The following is a 16,804-nucleotide window of genomic DNA, read 5'->3' on the forward strand; positions in this document are numbered from 1 at the left end:
CCTGGTCTGGTGGGAGGTGTCCCTGCCCATGACAGGGGGGTTGAACTTGATGATCTCTACAGTCCCTTCCAACCCAAACCATTCTATGATTCTATTGAAATTGTATTTATTCGATGTAAATTGTATTTAAAGAACAATGCAGTCATCAGGCACAGTCAATGTGGATTCACAAAAGGGAAGTCCTGATCAACTAATTTCCTACCCTTCTATGGCAAAGTCACCTGCCCAGTAGATGAAGGGAAGGTTGCTGATGAAGTTGTAGCGGGATTGTGAAGCAGGCCTGTGTAAAGGAAAGGGATGTCCTCTGTGGGTCATAACAAGGTGCTGTATTACTAGCAAGATGTCAAATGTGTTCCACTTGTAAAAGTACCTGCAGAGTTAAATTTTCTTTATTTAAATGAACTATGGAAACGCTTTTGCTTTTTGCAAGATAAATTCTCTCCCATACTGTGCTATTAGTTTTTCCTTCAATCAGTCTATCACCCCTGCCCTTTACTCCTCATGATTCTGTGCATCCACATAAGATGTAAGTATATATAATCCTTATACTTCTGCATGCTTGTTTAAAAGAAGTGGTTTCCATTAACACTTTGACTTTTCTAACCATCCAAAATGTGTGTTTTGGTTTCATACCAGTCACCTCTTCCCAGTCAGTTGAGTGAATCCCCATTGTGTGTCTCAGTTACAAAGGCAGTCTGGATAACTGTCTTAAACTAGATTTCATCCACTTCAGATGGCAAAAGCTGGGAAGATGGATCCTATAGTTGTGAACAGAGGAAGAGGGAAGGACAGTCCCAAATATTTATAGTCAATCATGCCGGGCTATAAACTCATCAGGCTTCTGAAAAGCTGTCACCATGTCTGCAGAAGCGTTCAGCACCCAAGTTTCAGGAATTATCGGCCTGCAGCATTCCAGTGATGGAAAAATTTGGTCCAGCTTTCTTGTGTGGTCCTTGAAGTCTTGCACAAGATGGAAGAGCAGCTATAGTTTTATAGTTAACAATCCAAATTCTGGGATAAGAGGCAGACGGAGTAAGAATCCCGGAAGATCCCATGTAAAATACATACCTGTGAGTCTGGAGCTGCTGGAAAATGTGTTGCAGACATCTGGGTGGGTTTGTTTTCTCTTAGTGTTGTTACAGTCAGGGCTGAGCTGGATCACACAGGACTATTTGGTTGCATTTGCTCGGTGGTCTCCTTACAGCAATTTGTCTTTCTGAGAAATGGCATCACCTGGCTTATGCTAGATTTGTCCTGACACACTCAGTCTCCAGTTTGGGGCAAAAATCCCAAACCTGAATAGCCTGGTATTTTACACTAGGAAGAGTGATGATCTCTGTAGGATATATCCCTGACAATTGTAACTTTGTTGATATTTTCAAAGAGATTTCTATTTTTTACTTACTGTTATAACGTTACATGTTAATTCTAGAACAAGTTCCTGAAGTTGATTTAACTCTTTTCAGTGAAATCAATATTAATGAAGTCAATTTTTAAGAACCACCTTCTCTAAGTAGAGGAGCAGTCAATTCCAGTATGTCTTAAGCAAGTGGAGCAGGAGACCAGCTTGGCTGAACAGGGAACTCCTCCTGGAGCTCAAGAGGAAAAAGAAATCGTATGATTTCTGGAAGTGAGGTCAGGCTTCGCAGGAAGATTAGAGCTGTGGTTTGCATGTGCAGGTCTGCAGACACTGAAAGGCCAGAAGCTTAGAGTTGAAACTGGCCAGTGTTGTATCTGACAACAGGAAGGGCTTTTTAAAGTACGTCAATAGCAAAAGGAGATCTAGAGATAACATTGAACTGATACTGACCGAGGGTGGTCACCTGACTGATAGAGATTAAGAAAAAGCAGAGGCATTCAATGGTTTTTTTGCTTTGGTCTTTAATAATACTGATAGATCTTGGGCTGCCTGGTCCCCTGAGTCAGAGAAGCATGACCGTGGGAGTGATTTTCCATTTGGGGACACTGAAGTTGCAAGGGACCAGCTGTATCAGCTGAATGTTCACAAGTCCATGGGGCCTGATGGGATTCATCCCTGCACTGAGGACTGAAGGAACTAGTGGATGTTTTGGCAGGACCCCTCTCTGTCATATACCAAAGGTCTTGGGAGGTCCGTGCTGGCTGGAAGTTAGCCAGAGGTATTCCAATTTACAAGAAGGGCAGGAAGGAAGACCCAGGAAAATACAGACCTGTTAGTCTAACCTCAGTTTCTGGGAAAATTCTGGAGAAGGTTATACTGGGTACTGTTGTGGCAGTGCTGTTGTGTTGACGGCCAGGCTGGATGGGGCTTTGAGCAACCTGGTCTGGTGGGAGGTGTCCCTGCCCATGACAGGGGGGTTGAACTTGATGATCTCTACAGTCCCTTCCAACCCAAACCATTCTATGATTCTATTGAAATTGTATTTATTCGATGTAAATTGTATTTAAAGAACAATGCAGTCATCAGGCACAGTCAATGTGGATTCACAAAAGGGAAGTCCTGATCAACTAATTTCCTACCCTTCTATGGCAAAGTCACCTGCCCAGTAGATGAAGGGAAGGTTGCTGATGAAGTTGTAGCGGGATTGTGAAGCAGGCCTGTGTAAAGGAAAGGGATGTCCTCTGTGGGTCATAACAAGGTGCTGTATTACTAGCAAGATGTCAAATGTGTTCCACTTGTAAAAGTACCTGCAGAGTTAAATTTTCTTTATTTAAATGAACTATGGAAACGCTTTTGCTTTTTGCAAGATAAATTCTCTCCCATACTGTGCTATTAGTTTTTCCTTCAATCAGTCTATCACCCCTGCCCTTTACTCCTCATGATTCTGTGCATCCACATAAGATGTAAGTATATATAATCCTTATACTTCTGCATGCTTGTTTAAAAGAAGTGGTTTCCATTAACACTTTGACTTTTCTAACCATCCAAAATGTGTGTTTTGGTTTCATACCAGTCACCTCTTCCCAGTCAGTTGAGTGAATCCCCATTGTGTGTCTCAGTTACAAAGGCAGTCTGGATAACTGTCTTAAACTAGATTTCATCCACTTCAGATGGCAAAAGCTGGGAAGATGGATCCTATAGTTGTGAACAGAGGAAGAGGGAAGGACAGTCCCAAATATTTATAGTCAATCAGGCCGGGCTATAAACTCATCAGGCTTCTGAAAAGCTGTCACCATGTCTGCAGAAGCGTTCAGCACCCAAGTTTCAGGAATTATCGGCCTGCAGCATTCCAGTGATGGAAAAATTTGGTCCAGCTTTCTTGTGTGGTCCTTGAAGTCTTGCACAAGATGGAAGAGCAGCTATAGTTTTATAGTTAACAATCCAAATTCTGGGATAAGAGGCAGACGGAGTAAGAATCCCGGAAGATCCCATGTAAAATACATACCTGTGAGTCTGGAGCTGCTGGAAAATGTGTTGCAGACATCTGGGTGGGTTTGTTTTCTCTTAGTGTTGTTACAGTCAGGGCTGAGCTGGATCACACAGGACTATTTGGTTGCATTTGCTCGGTGGTCTCCTTTTTCCCTGAGTTTCAGGAGGATTTACCAGCTTAGGCCCAGCCCCAGCCGTGCTATCCATTTACTTCATGAGTAAGAACACAGAGACATCACGGGCAGCATCCATTAAGCTCTTTGCTACCTCTGTCAGCTCAAGTGAGACCAGCCTGGACAGACGAAGGGCAGTGCTAAGGTCAAGCTACAACCTCTGATGGATCCCAGGTGACTCTGTGTAGCTGGCTCTTCCTGCGCTGCTTCGTGAGTAATTGAGACTTGATTATAGCCAAAGTTTATTTCATATTCTAAGGACTCCTTTTGGCAAATAAATTTTTTGAAACGCCTACATATAAAATGTTAAAATTCAGACTGCTGCAAGTCTGACTTGGATTTAAATGGCACAAACAGTGGATTAATTACTCTGTTCTGTCTGCTCAGCAGTAGCATCCAGGAGACACTCATTTGCACTTCCTTGGTTTAAGCAAACACTTAATCCATCTTCTGTGTCTGAATGCTTGTGTGTAGCATGCAGCTCCCAGGGGGGGAATAATAAATATTCTGCCAGTATAGAATAAACTTCAGATGCTGCCTGGGTGAGCTGGCTGTAGCGCTGGCTGATGTGGCAGTGAAAAGCTTGACATTTACCTGGCGAGATAAGATCTGAGCCTACTGTCCCTCTGGTACAATGGCTGAAAGTCTTTGAGGGAACTGTTCTGTGGTATGTTCCTCAGGCCTGGTTGTAGATAGTGTTTTTAGATAGTACACATGCGAGGAACTTAAATCTTTGTTTCCATATAAGCCACACCTATAAACCCTGTTAATAAACCCTGTTAATGAAGCAACTCTTTCCTCGTTGCTCCTAAGGAATGAATGTTGTCGTTAGCTCCTGCAGCAGGAAAAATATGGAGGTAGAAACCTAGAATGGTTGCGATTTGCTATATTTAACCATGCAAGGGTTTTCTGTGGTGAAGATTACAGCAGTGTACTGTGGTTAAACATCTTGCTTCCCCTTCCTGCTCTCTCCCCTCCGCATCCCAGGACAGAAAACGCCACCTTTTTATTTCCTTTACTAAGTATTATGGATTGCGTAGTGTTTCTTGTAATTGGATGACCTCCACTCTAGATGGAAACTTCTTGATAAAGTACATGTATGGCATTAAAACCTCCTAAAGATGGTCTGTCTTAAAAACGGGAACAAGAGAGTCCACGGCATTAAAGGCATAAAGCAGGTCTCATGAATTTGGGCCAGCACCTGTCATCGCAACCCAGAGTGCTCCAGCTTTAGTGAAAGACAGAAACAATATGGACTGTCTGGTAGTACAGAATCGTTTTGTCTACTTGAAGGAATTCATATGTGCTCCATCTTGCTTCATCAATGATAAGTTTTTCCTTTTAAGGTCTTCTTCAGTGTCTGTTATTCATTCCTTGTGAGCAATGGACCGAGCAAAGCAAAAATGTTCTAATATCAACTGTTGGCATTTTGGATCTTTGAGCTTAAAGTTAGAAAATAATAGTTTCAAACTGGATTTGACAATAGCTTACTTCTTGCTTTCACAGAATCATAGAATGGTTTGGGTTGGAAGGGACCTTAGAGATCATTGAGTTCCAACTCAATCCAAAGATCATCTCATTCCAACCCCCCTGCCATGGGCAGGGACACCTCGCACTAGACCAGGTTGCTCAAAACCCCTTCCAGTCTGGTCTTGAACACCTCCAGGGATGGAGCATCCACAACTTCTCTGGAAAACCTATTCCAGTGCCTCACCACCCTCACAATGAAGAAGTTGGTGGGTGAAATATCACATTAATGTCTGTCTGTAGTATCTGGCACAGTTCATCATTGAATACTGATGATTTACCTGCCAGAAATAGACTTCTTGGGCACTAGGGATGTGTTGAAATGAATCTCAGTTAAACTTTTAATATGGCTTGCCCACCTTTCTAAAGAAGGTTTACATTGGCTTCTGACACTGCTGTTCCTTGGGACCCCCTGTGTTCCAGGCCCTTACGGATGTAGGCACACTCTTAGCAGCATTAATCCACCTTCTGCTCAGCTAATTCATAGTTCCTAACTGGATTTGACGCCTGGTTTTAATATGACTTAACATGCTGTCATTGGGGTTTTAATAGGGAAAAAATGCAAATGGCAACACGGTACTTTGCCATAACTTAACTCCATATGCTCCTCCTGTTGGAATAGCTGGTCTGAGGTTTCTGACTGTAAAGGGCATGTAGAAGTTAGTCGCACCATGTGAAAAACTACAGAAGTTTTCAGTTAAAGTTGGATTGATTTTTTATATTAGCTTTTTTTTTGCATCAGGTATTTTTTTAAACAGTGTAATCTGATCACAAATGTAATCATTAAGACGTTATGAGTGTAAAGAGAAAACTCTTACCATGCAAACAAAACGATAGCTATTAGTTTGACAGACTTTAAAAAGCATTAGGCTGCTCGAGTCTTTTGAAACAGATGAAAAAAATGATGATTTGAGTAGCTTATAAAAAAAATAATCTCAAGCTGGACACAGAATATGACTAGGGGAGGGAAAGGCGCTATTTCATGGGGCTTCTTTGGAAGTCTCTGGAGCTGCTTCCCCCCGAGGTGCCGTGGGCTGGGTTTGGGATGCACAGGTTGGGTATGGGTGAATGGCTCTTAGCCCAGGAAAGGTTGGAGGGTAGAGGTGAACAGGTCAAATACTGGATAGATTTCCACTGGTGTTGGGACAACCCCAAGCTGTCTGCTAGAGTAGTAGCCTTATAGGAGAATTTTCTTCTCTTTCTTCCTGTCCTTCTCGGGATACTCATATACTGAGTATACGTCCAAGGCCAGTCAATATTGCACATCCTTCCAGTACCTAAATGGGGCCTACAGGAGAGATGGGGATGGACTCTTTATCAGCAAGTGTAGTGATAGGACAAGGGGTAATGGTTTTAAAATGAAAGAGGGAGATTTAGATTAGCTATTAGGAATAAATTCTTTACTGTGAGGGTGGTGAGACACTGGAACAGGTTGCCCAGGGAAGCTGTGGATGCCCCATCCCTGGAGGTGTTCAAGACCAGGCTGGATGGGGCTTGAGCAACCTGGTTTATTCCCTGCCCAGGGCAGGTGGGTTGGAACTCGATGATCTTTAAGGTCCCTTCCAACCTAAACCATTCTATGATCTCTGCAGCTCTGAGATTTGTGCCCTCTGTCTTGCTCTTCTTCTAATTTTATTAACAGTTCTATCCGTTGTATCATCTTTTTGCTGTGAAGCAGTAGTGATTACCAGCAGAATATGCAGAAGCAGTGACCTGTGCTGCTGCTACGAAGGATCCTCAGGCAGCTTTCTCAAAAAGAGAGAATTTGCTGTTGTGCCCTATGTACAGACCTTCCAGACAGAGTGTCCAAGCTCTGTTCCAACTGAGAAGGTGCCCAGAAAAGAACTGAGTGTTTTCTTTTTGATTGACTGAGCTGATTAAAAACAATTCTGTGTTACTATCAACAGTCCGAAGAAATTGTGTTTTGGGGCCTTACTTAGCACTAGATAGGCCTTCTATACCAAGAATGTTAATAATTTAAAAAATTGCTGGAAATCCTTCATTTCTTTCCCTGAGGTTTGATTAATTTGTTATTCTTCTGTTATCTGCTAGTCAATCCTTTCATGAAACTAATAAGCCTTTTGGAATTTGATTTTTATCTCTTCATGGAATCTTGTGAGGTTAAATCACACTTTAATTAAGAGGTTTTTTCCCCTCTGTAGGTCAGCCTTTGTTTTGACTCTATTGACACCATAGAGAAACTGGGAGAGGAGGAAGAGGGAGGGAATGTTGAAAGAAAATCTGTATAAAATAAAGCACAAAACAGTTAAAAAATTTAACTGTAGATATTATCTTGTGTTGTACTAGCTGAAAACTCTTAAGAATTATTGGTACTAATTTAATGGGAACGTATTGCTGTAGATACATTTTCTTCTTGGCTTCTCTCCCTTTCCAGTTTTCTCATACCCTTTCTTTGGCGTGTGTTCAAATCATGGACCATGTTGAGTTTATTTTCTTTCCTTTTAAGAACAATAATTTCTGAGTATTTGCAAGAAACCATTTTACTTAGCATATGATGAGCTCAAAGCAAGTATTACTGCTTTGCAGTTTTGAGCAACTTCAAGTTCCCCAACCTGTAAAGTGCCCATTTCCTATTGCAAACAACCATAATTTTGAAATAGAAAATTCCTTTAAAAAAAAGCAGTGGCTCATGGGTCCTTAAACTGTATGGTTTTGACATGAATTTATGTGCCTGAATATTATCTTCGTGTGAAAGACTTGCTACTGGTATTTACTAAGCTCAAAAAATAATCATTTTCTTTTTGAAAACTTATTGCTTAGGTCTGTTTTCCTAATTTTCGACAGTATTTTGAAAGCTTATCTGTTCCTGCTGATTTTAAGTGAACTTTTGCACCAGGATTTCGCTGCTGGCCTCCAGCTGTCAGTAGGAAATTGGTGGGTGTGAGAGATTAACGATACACTAAACATAATCTGTAGGACTTGTGTTATTACAGGGACGCAATCGCAACTCCAGATCTATAGTTGGTTACCTTGTGGTGTCAAGCTGCTGTAGAGCAGAAAAAAAACCTCCCTCTTGATATTGACCTTTTTCTTTTCAGGGGAAACCTGTGATTTGTGTGTTTGATTTAATTCTGCAGGTTATAAAGTGGTGTGTTTTACAGTGTGTGGGGGGGAGGGAAGCTGGGGGTAGGAATTCTTCCTGTTTTTGCAGACCACAAATCCTGTCTGGGGAGCCATTATAAACTATTAAGTTAGCTTCTTAGTTTATGCTCAGAAATTAAAGGCAGAGTTAACTTTTTCTCTATTTTTTTTTCTGTATTTCTTTTAAAAAAGGACAAATGTTCTCTAATTTTACTATAACAAGCCATTACAGCGTAAGTTATGTGTTCTTTACCTTTGTTTTTTACATTCCACCCCGTATATCCCTTTGAATCCACTGATTCCTTTGAAAGTACTTTTATTTGTGTCTTCTCAGAGTTGTAGAAAATCCAAAAAAGGTTTATTGGTTAAAATAAGGTGGTGACTGTCAGAATATGCAGCAGGCTCAATTAGTGTAAAATTAAAACTTGAATTTGTAGGAAACTTATAAAAAAATATGTTTTCACAAATTCACTATGTTAAAACCACACATAGTTCAGATCTTTTCTTGTGACCTATAAGACAAGGACTTGTTTCATTCCGGTACTGATTTAATCTCAGGTCAGGCTTGTTGCTTTGAAAAGTTAAGACTTTTTTGAAAAAAAAAAAAATAGTAAGGAACATGACATTTTGGACTTGGTTTGAAGTTAGAAAGCGTCATTGCAAAGCTAAAACTATTTTTGTTTTTGCAGTGAGGTGGTTATTTTTATTTTGCGGGTTTTTGCGCCCCAACTGTTTAAATTTACTGTAAACATGGAAAAACATAATCCATCAGTGAGGCTGCTTAATCAGAGAACATGTTCTCTTAATTGCACGCATAAGGATTTTTAACATGCTGCTTTATCCATCCTCAGGCTCCTTGCTAAGGGCTGCTGGGTGCTGGGTTACAGGAGCTGTAGCAGGGTCCTTGCCCCAGTGTGTACCTCACCCTGTGCTGTGCATTTGCTGGTTCAGCTCACACCCAGAGCTATTCTCACTGAAAGAGGTGCCTGTTTAGTCAATTTATGTGAATTCTGTATGTAGTGGTATTCATCTTGCTGTAGTTATTTCCTGTTATTTCTGACTTGGTCACTTATTTCCCCTTTAGTTTTGAGCAAGAAAAAAAAAAGTGATCATAAAAAAAACACGACTCGTACAAAAATGCAATTATAGGAGTTAAAATATGTCTAATTACTTGCAGTGAATGTTTAGATTTCAGGATGTCTACGTGGAAAGGTTTGTGGTTTAGCTGGAAGAAGGCAATAGAGAAGACAATGCTTTAAACTTTGTATTGCCAAAAAATAGTTCTTGATGAGGAAACCACAGGGCCTGGAGTGCTGTGTGTGTCCATCTAAGATGGACAGGGCAAGGCAAAACATTCAAAAGAAATAAATATCCAAAAGGAGGAATGAATACTGAGAGACAAATAGCTTAAAAATGACAGGCACCTACCTTGCTTTTGTGGCTGTTTAGAGGAAGAGAAGATGTTTGCTTTTGGTTGAAAATTTCTTTGAGTGCTGCTGTGGTTGCAATAATTAATTTATGATAAAATTGCCATAAGCACAAGCATGTTCCAAGGATTCATTCCACTGTTCAGGCAAGGTGGTGGTTTTTTTTTTTGGTTTGGTTGGGGTTTGTTGCTGCTTTTCTTTCTTTTTTTTTTTTTTTTTTTTTTTTTTTTTTTTAGAAAAGAACAACTCTATATTTAAGGAAAACCATAAATATATTGAAGGAAAACCATAAATAAGAAGAGAGAGCTGGCAGTGAGTTTTGTAGGAAAAAATATCTTGGTTGTATTTTAAAAATCGGTATTTTGTATGATTTGCTGTTATATGAAGCAAAAGCTCATGCTACTTGTGAAAGTGAAGTTAATCTTTGAATTTTGTAATGTGTCAGGCTAGGCAAGAAAATGGTCTTTAGGAAACTTCCACAAACAATATGTTGGCGTGCAGATCTGGACACTTGCCATTGCTTCTATGGGCATGAACAGGATTTTTAACTCATGTGTATGGGGAATTGGACTTTGGCCTAAATCAAATATATTTTCCAGAATTTAAAGCACTTACATGAAAATATAAATCCGTTGTTCACAGGCAGATGCATTCCTTGTCTGAGGATAGCACTTAGTGGTTTCTTTGACTTTAAAATACTATGGATTGAACAAAGAATAGGATATCTTTAATCTGCTTGTTATTTCTTGTATTTTCATTTTTAAGTCCTTGAAGGTGAATTCTGAAAAATTGTGACAGTTTCAATAGAGAGCCATGAGTATGATTAAAATCTTAGGAAACGTTGAGGAAAATCTGAAGGAGCTCAGCTTTTGTTTTAAGTAATGGTGTGTGGGTGGCTTGGTTGGAGACTGGGGGGTTGCAGTGGAGGTAAGGATGTAACTGGTTTCAGTGACCAGTTATCTAAAGTAGGATGCAAATTGTAAAGGTAAGTAGCATTAGAATAATTTCTCAGTGGTTGTGGTGACTGCATTGGAAACAAAGACAAATTTGATCTTTTTGAAGAAGTGGCTAGTTCACTGCAGAAAAGTTTGTGGTTTATATCAGTTAAGAAGCCAGATTATTTATCGCTGTAATCTCTTCTGATTTTATAATCTGGGGGAAAAAAAAATATGTATGATATTTTAAAGTTGCTTACCAACTCTTTTTCTGTAAAATGATAGCATTGTTCGGGTGAGCATTGGGAGGTCAGCTGGTGGAGCTTGCTGCTTGGAGCAGGACCAGCACTGAGATGGGACCAACTTGCTTAGGGAATTGTCCGGTCAACCTTGCAAATCTCTGAGGACAGAGGTCCAGCAGCCCCTCTGGGTCCCTGTTCTGATGTCTGGGCTGTCTGAATGGAGAATATGCTGCTTCCTCACATCAAGTCAAAATCTCCTTGGCCATGCTGATGGTCCTCACTGCTGGTTTAGCAATGCCTGTCTTGTACTGGGGACCAAACCCGGGTGCAGGACTCTGTGTGGTGTAACGAGTGCCAATTAAAAGAGATTAATCATTTCCCTTGCCCTCCTACCTACACTTCTGGTCATACAGCCTGGTGCTCTGCGAGGCTTCCTTGCTATTTTTATCCTATAGCTTTTGGTTTTTTTTTCAGCAGTTATTTTAGACTCTTTCCTCTGAGCAGTGCAATTGCAAAAATATGTGGTTCTCTGTTGAGGTTTATAGGCCATAGTTTAAGAGCTATTGCTGTTAGAATTTGGCCTGAACATTACCAGGTTGTCCAAAAAGCAGATTTTTCAAGTGGAGCTTTTCTTTGAGCAAGGTATAAGTGAACAAGAGAATTATCTTCTGGGAGCCTGTGGTCTGTTGTAATTTAACCATTAAAAGTGGAATCTGTGAGATTGGAATTGTTCACATGATGTGACCAGCGCTGAATAACTAAACTCTGAGATGTTTCCTGCTCAGTTCTCTGACAAGCATAGGAGAAAATTCATGTGAAAGTGTGAATTGAGGGGGGGGAAAGAGAAACAAAATGAAAAGTATGCTAAACACTGCTGCTTTTTGGTACTTAAAGGGTAATTAAACAGCCTGATTGCTTTCCTGCAGTCCTCCTTTTCAGGTAAAAAATAACAGTTTTGTTAAAACTTTTTCAGAACACTTTTTCTTTGTTTTGTTTGATTTAACACAACAGATTAGCAGGATGGACCAGGATGTGCCATCCCACCTCCTGTCCCACAGATGCAGCTCTCTTGGATGCTGACTTACATCCTTGTCCTGGCTCAGCCTTGGTCTGCTGCTCATGAATTTTGCCCCCAGCTTGTGTTTTTCCTTCCCAAATTAAAGATCTCATACGTCATTAGAAACAGGCAGGGCGTGGGAGGTACTCTCAGTTGAAGAGGTGAGAGGGAGGCAGGGGGAAGCCAAAATGAGGATCCTGATGAGAGTGGTCTTTGGAAGAAAATGGCATGAGAGAGAGAGACGATGGAGGAAGAAGGGGCAGTAAGGATTTGTGTTCATCTGCCTGGGCTTTCCTGTGGTGACCTTGCTGGGCCATCACTGGTCTATCTACCTGCTGATGTTGGTGCTCCTGAGATTAAGGTTCAACACCGATTCTTTGGGGATGAAACGTTAGCTGTTTATTAGGATCTTTAAACCTCCCCAAAGCAGGTGGTTAGACATGGCTGGCTAATTATTTTTTGTTATTTAATTATTTCCTGCTCTTGTAATGCCATTTCCCAATTATATTCTTCTCCTGTTTACCAGCTGCAGTTTTAATACAGTCCTTGGTTGTACCAGTGACCCTTTTGCTTGGCCAACCTCCATCTTTCTGTCCTGTTTTCCGTCAGCTGTCATTGCTACAAAATAGTACAACGTTTTCTGAACTTCTACCCACTTTTAACAGTTGAGTTCAGGGTTGGGGTTAGTGTTGCTGGAGTCTTTTTTTTTTTTTTTTTTTTTTTTTTTTTTTTTTTTTCCCCCCAGAAACATGGGGCTATTTATTTTTAAAACAGTCACAGAATTAATTTAGAGGAAGAAAACTGTTTGCTTGGAGTTAGCCGGGGCTTCGTACAGCAGCATATAGGGCCAGGCTTGCTGCAGGCACTTTCACATGATGTCATCTAGCAACTTTCTGTATTTTCAGCTCCAGAAGTTATTTCCTTGTGCACATTTGTTGTCTGCAAGTTTTCCCCCCTCCCGACCACCTACTTCTTGCATCAGTCTTGTCGCAGCTACACTGCAGCCTCTGGTTTCTTTCCTTCCTCTTCTCTAGCCCCTTTTCCTTTCTTTGTCTTTGCAGTTGGCAAGTTGCATCTTACGCTTAGCCAAAAGGGACCACAATAGAAGCTAAAACTTTGTTAGGTCAAATTCTTAGGTTTTTTTAGTACTTAAAACAAAATAAAGCAAAAATATTCATGGGAAGGCTAAAAGACCCTGCCTGCATGTCATCCCTGCCTGCCTGACAGGAGAGAATCCACCAAATAAATGATATGCACGTACTATAATTGTGCTGGTTGTGCACACTGTATATAATACAGCTCCTAAAGCTGTGTCTGTCACTCAGTAGCTGGTGGTGGATTCTGGCAGGTAAGTGTGTTACTGCAGGACGTTATTGAAGTTCAGATGTTTTCCAGAATACTCCAAGAGTTACCAGATTAGCTGTCGTGGGTAAATTTAAGTCTGTGTTTCCAAACAGCTGAGTGTCTGGATATTTGTCCTAAACTTTTAATACTATTACAAGGTTAAAAAAATAATTATCCAAGAAACATGAAATATCCAGTATTTTTCCCCACAAGAACAAATTAAAATAAAAATTACAGTACACAGAACTGTATTGGCTGCCAGTTTGGTAATCAGGAGGGTCAGGACACCAATATTATTTTATCATTTGAGCTAATCAGCTAAAGAAGGTGATTGTTTACAGACCAGTTTGTGAGTTGATTTAATCTATGACATGAGATGAATTTTGGTCAGAAAATTCTGGTCAGAATTCTGGTCAGAAACATCATACAGTGTTTTAATGGGTATTACAAGTTGTAGAGGTCTCTTTGCTTTAACGTTTAGAACTCTATTCACTATCCATGGTCTTTTTGTTTCTTGTGTTTCTCATCCTCGACAAATCTTTAGATTCAGGCTATTTTTTCTTAGGTTTCTGTGCCGGAGTCTTGATTCTAATACCCACAGAGTGGTACTAGGTTGAGAAAGTATAGAAAGAGCAGATTTGTAACTGTTGTTTTTTTTTAAAAAGCAAAACAACACCCCCCAAAAAACCCAAACTGATTTTGCTAGCTAAAGTTTTGAACTTACACCAGATTTGATCTTCCCCACAAATATAGGGCAACTTAGGGTGGTGCATCGTTGCTTCCTGCAAATTCAATGTGATGTGAAAGCACTGAAACTTTTAAGTGGAATGTATCTCTCTGAAAAACCTTGATCTAGATGCATAACTTGGCAATTTTATAAACCCTAAACATAGGTGTAGAAAATGCTGAGTAAGCTTTTTTTTTTTTTTAGGATGGTTGAAGCCTGGGAACAGTGCAATAGGAATTTCTCTGTTTCCTGCTACCTGTGATTTTGTTTTGCTCGCTTCTTCAACTGGTGTGACAGCAGGATCTGTTCAGTTTATCTACTTATGCTCTGAAACATTCTGTGAATGCTTGAAAACTTCAGTCTCATAGCAAAATGGAACGTGGGTTGGACCTTCTGTTATTCCTGTAGAAGCAATATAAAAAAAAATCCTGAATGGTGTGAAGACAAAGATGAGATCAGGTTATAAACTCATTTCCATGCTGAGAAACTTTAATGGTTAAACATCTGGTGCCTTCTATGTTATTTTCATGTTTTGTGTGGGACAGCAGTGGGGACGATAAGAAAAATCCCAAATACGACAAGGCTGACAGTAAAATCAAGAAGTTAAAAACAGCATTCCAGTATGAAATACTGAAACTGAGTTTTCCAACCTTTGGCCGTAGTCTCTAAGCTAATCTTTGCAGAAGAAGAGGAAGGGATGAGGGCAAAGCAAATCTGCAGTGGTAAAGGTTTTCCACTTTCTCAAGGCCGTTGGTGACTTGCAAATGATGTACAGAAAATAACTGTATTTTTTTCATCTGGATCCTACAGTGACATCTGCACTGGAGCAGCTCACATCTGCACTGGAGCAGCTCACATCTGCATAGTCAAAAGTCCAGTTTTGGTCTTGTGCTCCAGTAGCATCAGCAAAAGTTTGAGAGCATTAGCTCAAGTTTATAGTGTTCCTGTCTGTCTAGTCGTGTGAGCTCTGGGCTGAGGCACAGGGACAGATCTGAAAATAGAAGGGGGAAAAAAAAAAATAGGTAAAGGTTAAAAGAGAAAATGGTGGCTACTCTGCCAGGGCACTGTTGGCATGGTGACTCTCAACTGGAAAAGTCAGGGCATACTGGTTTGTGCCAAGATTTCTGCGTCATCAGTCTCAGAAAAGACTTGTGACAATAATGTAAGCAGAAGGACTAAGGCACTTTGAGTTACATGGTGCTGGTCACAAAAGAGAAGCTTACACACCAGCATTCTTCTGTAAATTCACAGTTTAACTTAGGCTTTGGTCACTGTTTGTATGCTCACATTGCAAGCTCGTGTGCAGGCTTTTATTCTTGTGATAAGTTCCATGTAATTCAAGGTGCCTTGTCCCTTCGTGAAGGCTTCAGGGCTCGTGCAGTAGCAAGTTGCTATATATAACTTGGTTCCTGTAATTTCTCTCTGCTTTGGATACCGTGTTATCAAGGTGCTATTTTTGGTTTCGTACTTATTTTTCTATAGGGTGGTAATGATTCATCCTCCATCAATAATCTGTTTTTTGAATTCTCTTCTTTAATTTTAATTTCAGCATTGATTTCTTATTGCTTAAAGTGTTTTTCTTCAATGTGTAAAAAAAAATTTTTAATTCATTCACTAATTTTATCCTTTCTATTTGTAGGAGAGGTCTCCTCACAATTTACATGGCCAATCAAGTAAGTGGTCCTTTATTTCAAGACTAAAGATATGTAAGATCTCATTTGAAAACGATGCTGAGATTTTAATGCTTCCAAGATTTTTCTTTTTCTTTAAGAATTATGTGTTATTAGGTAAATAAAATTATCTTAAGAGTAAGTTGTGACTATAGGTCTTTTGGAAGTGACTGAAATGTATTTCATTGTGCTGTGCTCAAAATTTCTTGTATCATAGCCCCAGGAAAATGGGTATTTTATTTACCCCCTCCATAGTAGAATGGCATCTGGTATTTTTAATCATTATTTTGCAGATGATCGATTCAAGACCATATACTTTAGTTTTCTAATTAATGTTTCTCAAAGTCATGTCAAATATTGCACATGCAAATATTTTTACCACATGGTTGTATAGATTTAAATTTTTTTGTGTCGTATTCCCTGTAATCTCATTCAAATACATAGCAGCAGTGAATTTATCTAAATGACGTTTATGCATTAACTTTTTTTAAATATGTAATACTTCTGTTACATGATCATACTCCTTTAGAACTGATTTTGTTATGCCAAAAGAATTTTCTGGGGTTTCTATAAAGTTTGAGTTACCTAAAGAATCATGGAAACTACAAAAAAGGAAATAACTGAAGGGTTGTGTTCCAGCCTACTGTGCTGGGGCCTCAGCGGAGTTGTGCAAGTGTAGAACTCCAATAATGATGAACAGATTCATGAGTAAAAGCAATGAGACAAAGACAATGTGTTGCAGACAGACTCGAGTGATAAAATTGACACCTTCTCTTCCATCCTTGTAAAGTCATTGCTGGTGACTCTTGTAATTCTGAAGATTTTGGGAGGGGGGGCCTTTGGAAGGAGGTGACATCGTATGTTTGCTCACAGGTAAATAGCCTGGAAACTCCATGTCCATGTTTGGTGAACCCATTACAGGCTTCTCCCTCTCAAATTCTGGTGTTTAACAATTTTCTTTTAGGCAGAAATTGTTCTGTATTCAGATACTCCCTGTCATTACAGATATGCTCATGAGTGGAGCTTACGGACTTGAGAAGAGAAGAAATTAATTCTTGCCATTAATTTTATTATTGTCAAGTACCACTTTAACTTTTATAGTTGCTTGACTTGGATGGTTCATACAGTATCCTTTAGGATTCCTTGGTTTTGTAAATTTTGTTTCCTAATTTGAAAAGATGAAAAATCCCTTTCTTGAAATGTAATTAATTAGGTGTTCAGACCCTCAATAACGTGTGGGAACAAGGTTGG

General features: G+C 39.8%; 1 protein-coding gene across 1 annotated transcript in view; it reads left to right on the top strand.

The window, feature by feature from the left end:
• Positions 1–16,804, top strand: part of TMEM135 (transmembrane protein 135) — a 167,962-nt gene that overhangs the window by 13,919 nt on the left and 137,239 nt on the right. Inside the window, exon 4 of the mRNA XM_014958255.1 lies at positions 15,523–15,556. Coding sequence (XP_014813741.1) covers positions 15,523–15,556 — 34 coding nt within the window. The remainder of the gene's footprint in view (positions 1–15,522; positions 15,557–16,804) is intronic.

Source organism: Calidris pugnax, unplaced genomic scaffold (genome assembly GCF_001431845.1).
Source record: "Calidris pugnax isolate Ruff unplaced genomic scaffold, ASM143184v1 scaffold252, whole genome shotgun sequence".
In the NCBI taxonomy this organism is placed as follows: domain Eukaryota; kingdom Metazoa; phylum Chordata; class Aves; order Charadriiformes; family Scolopacidae; genus Calidris; species Calidris pugnax.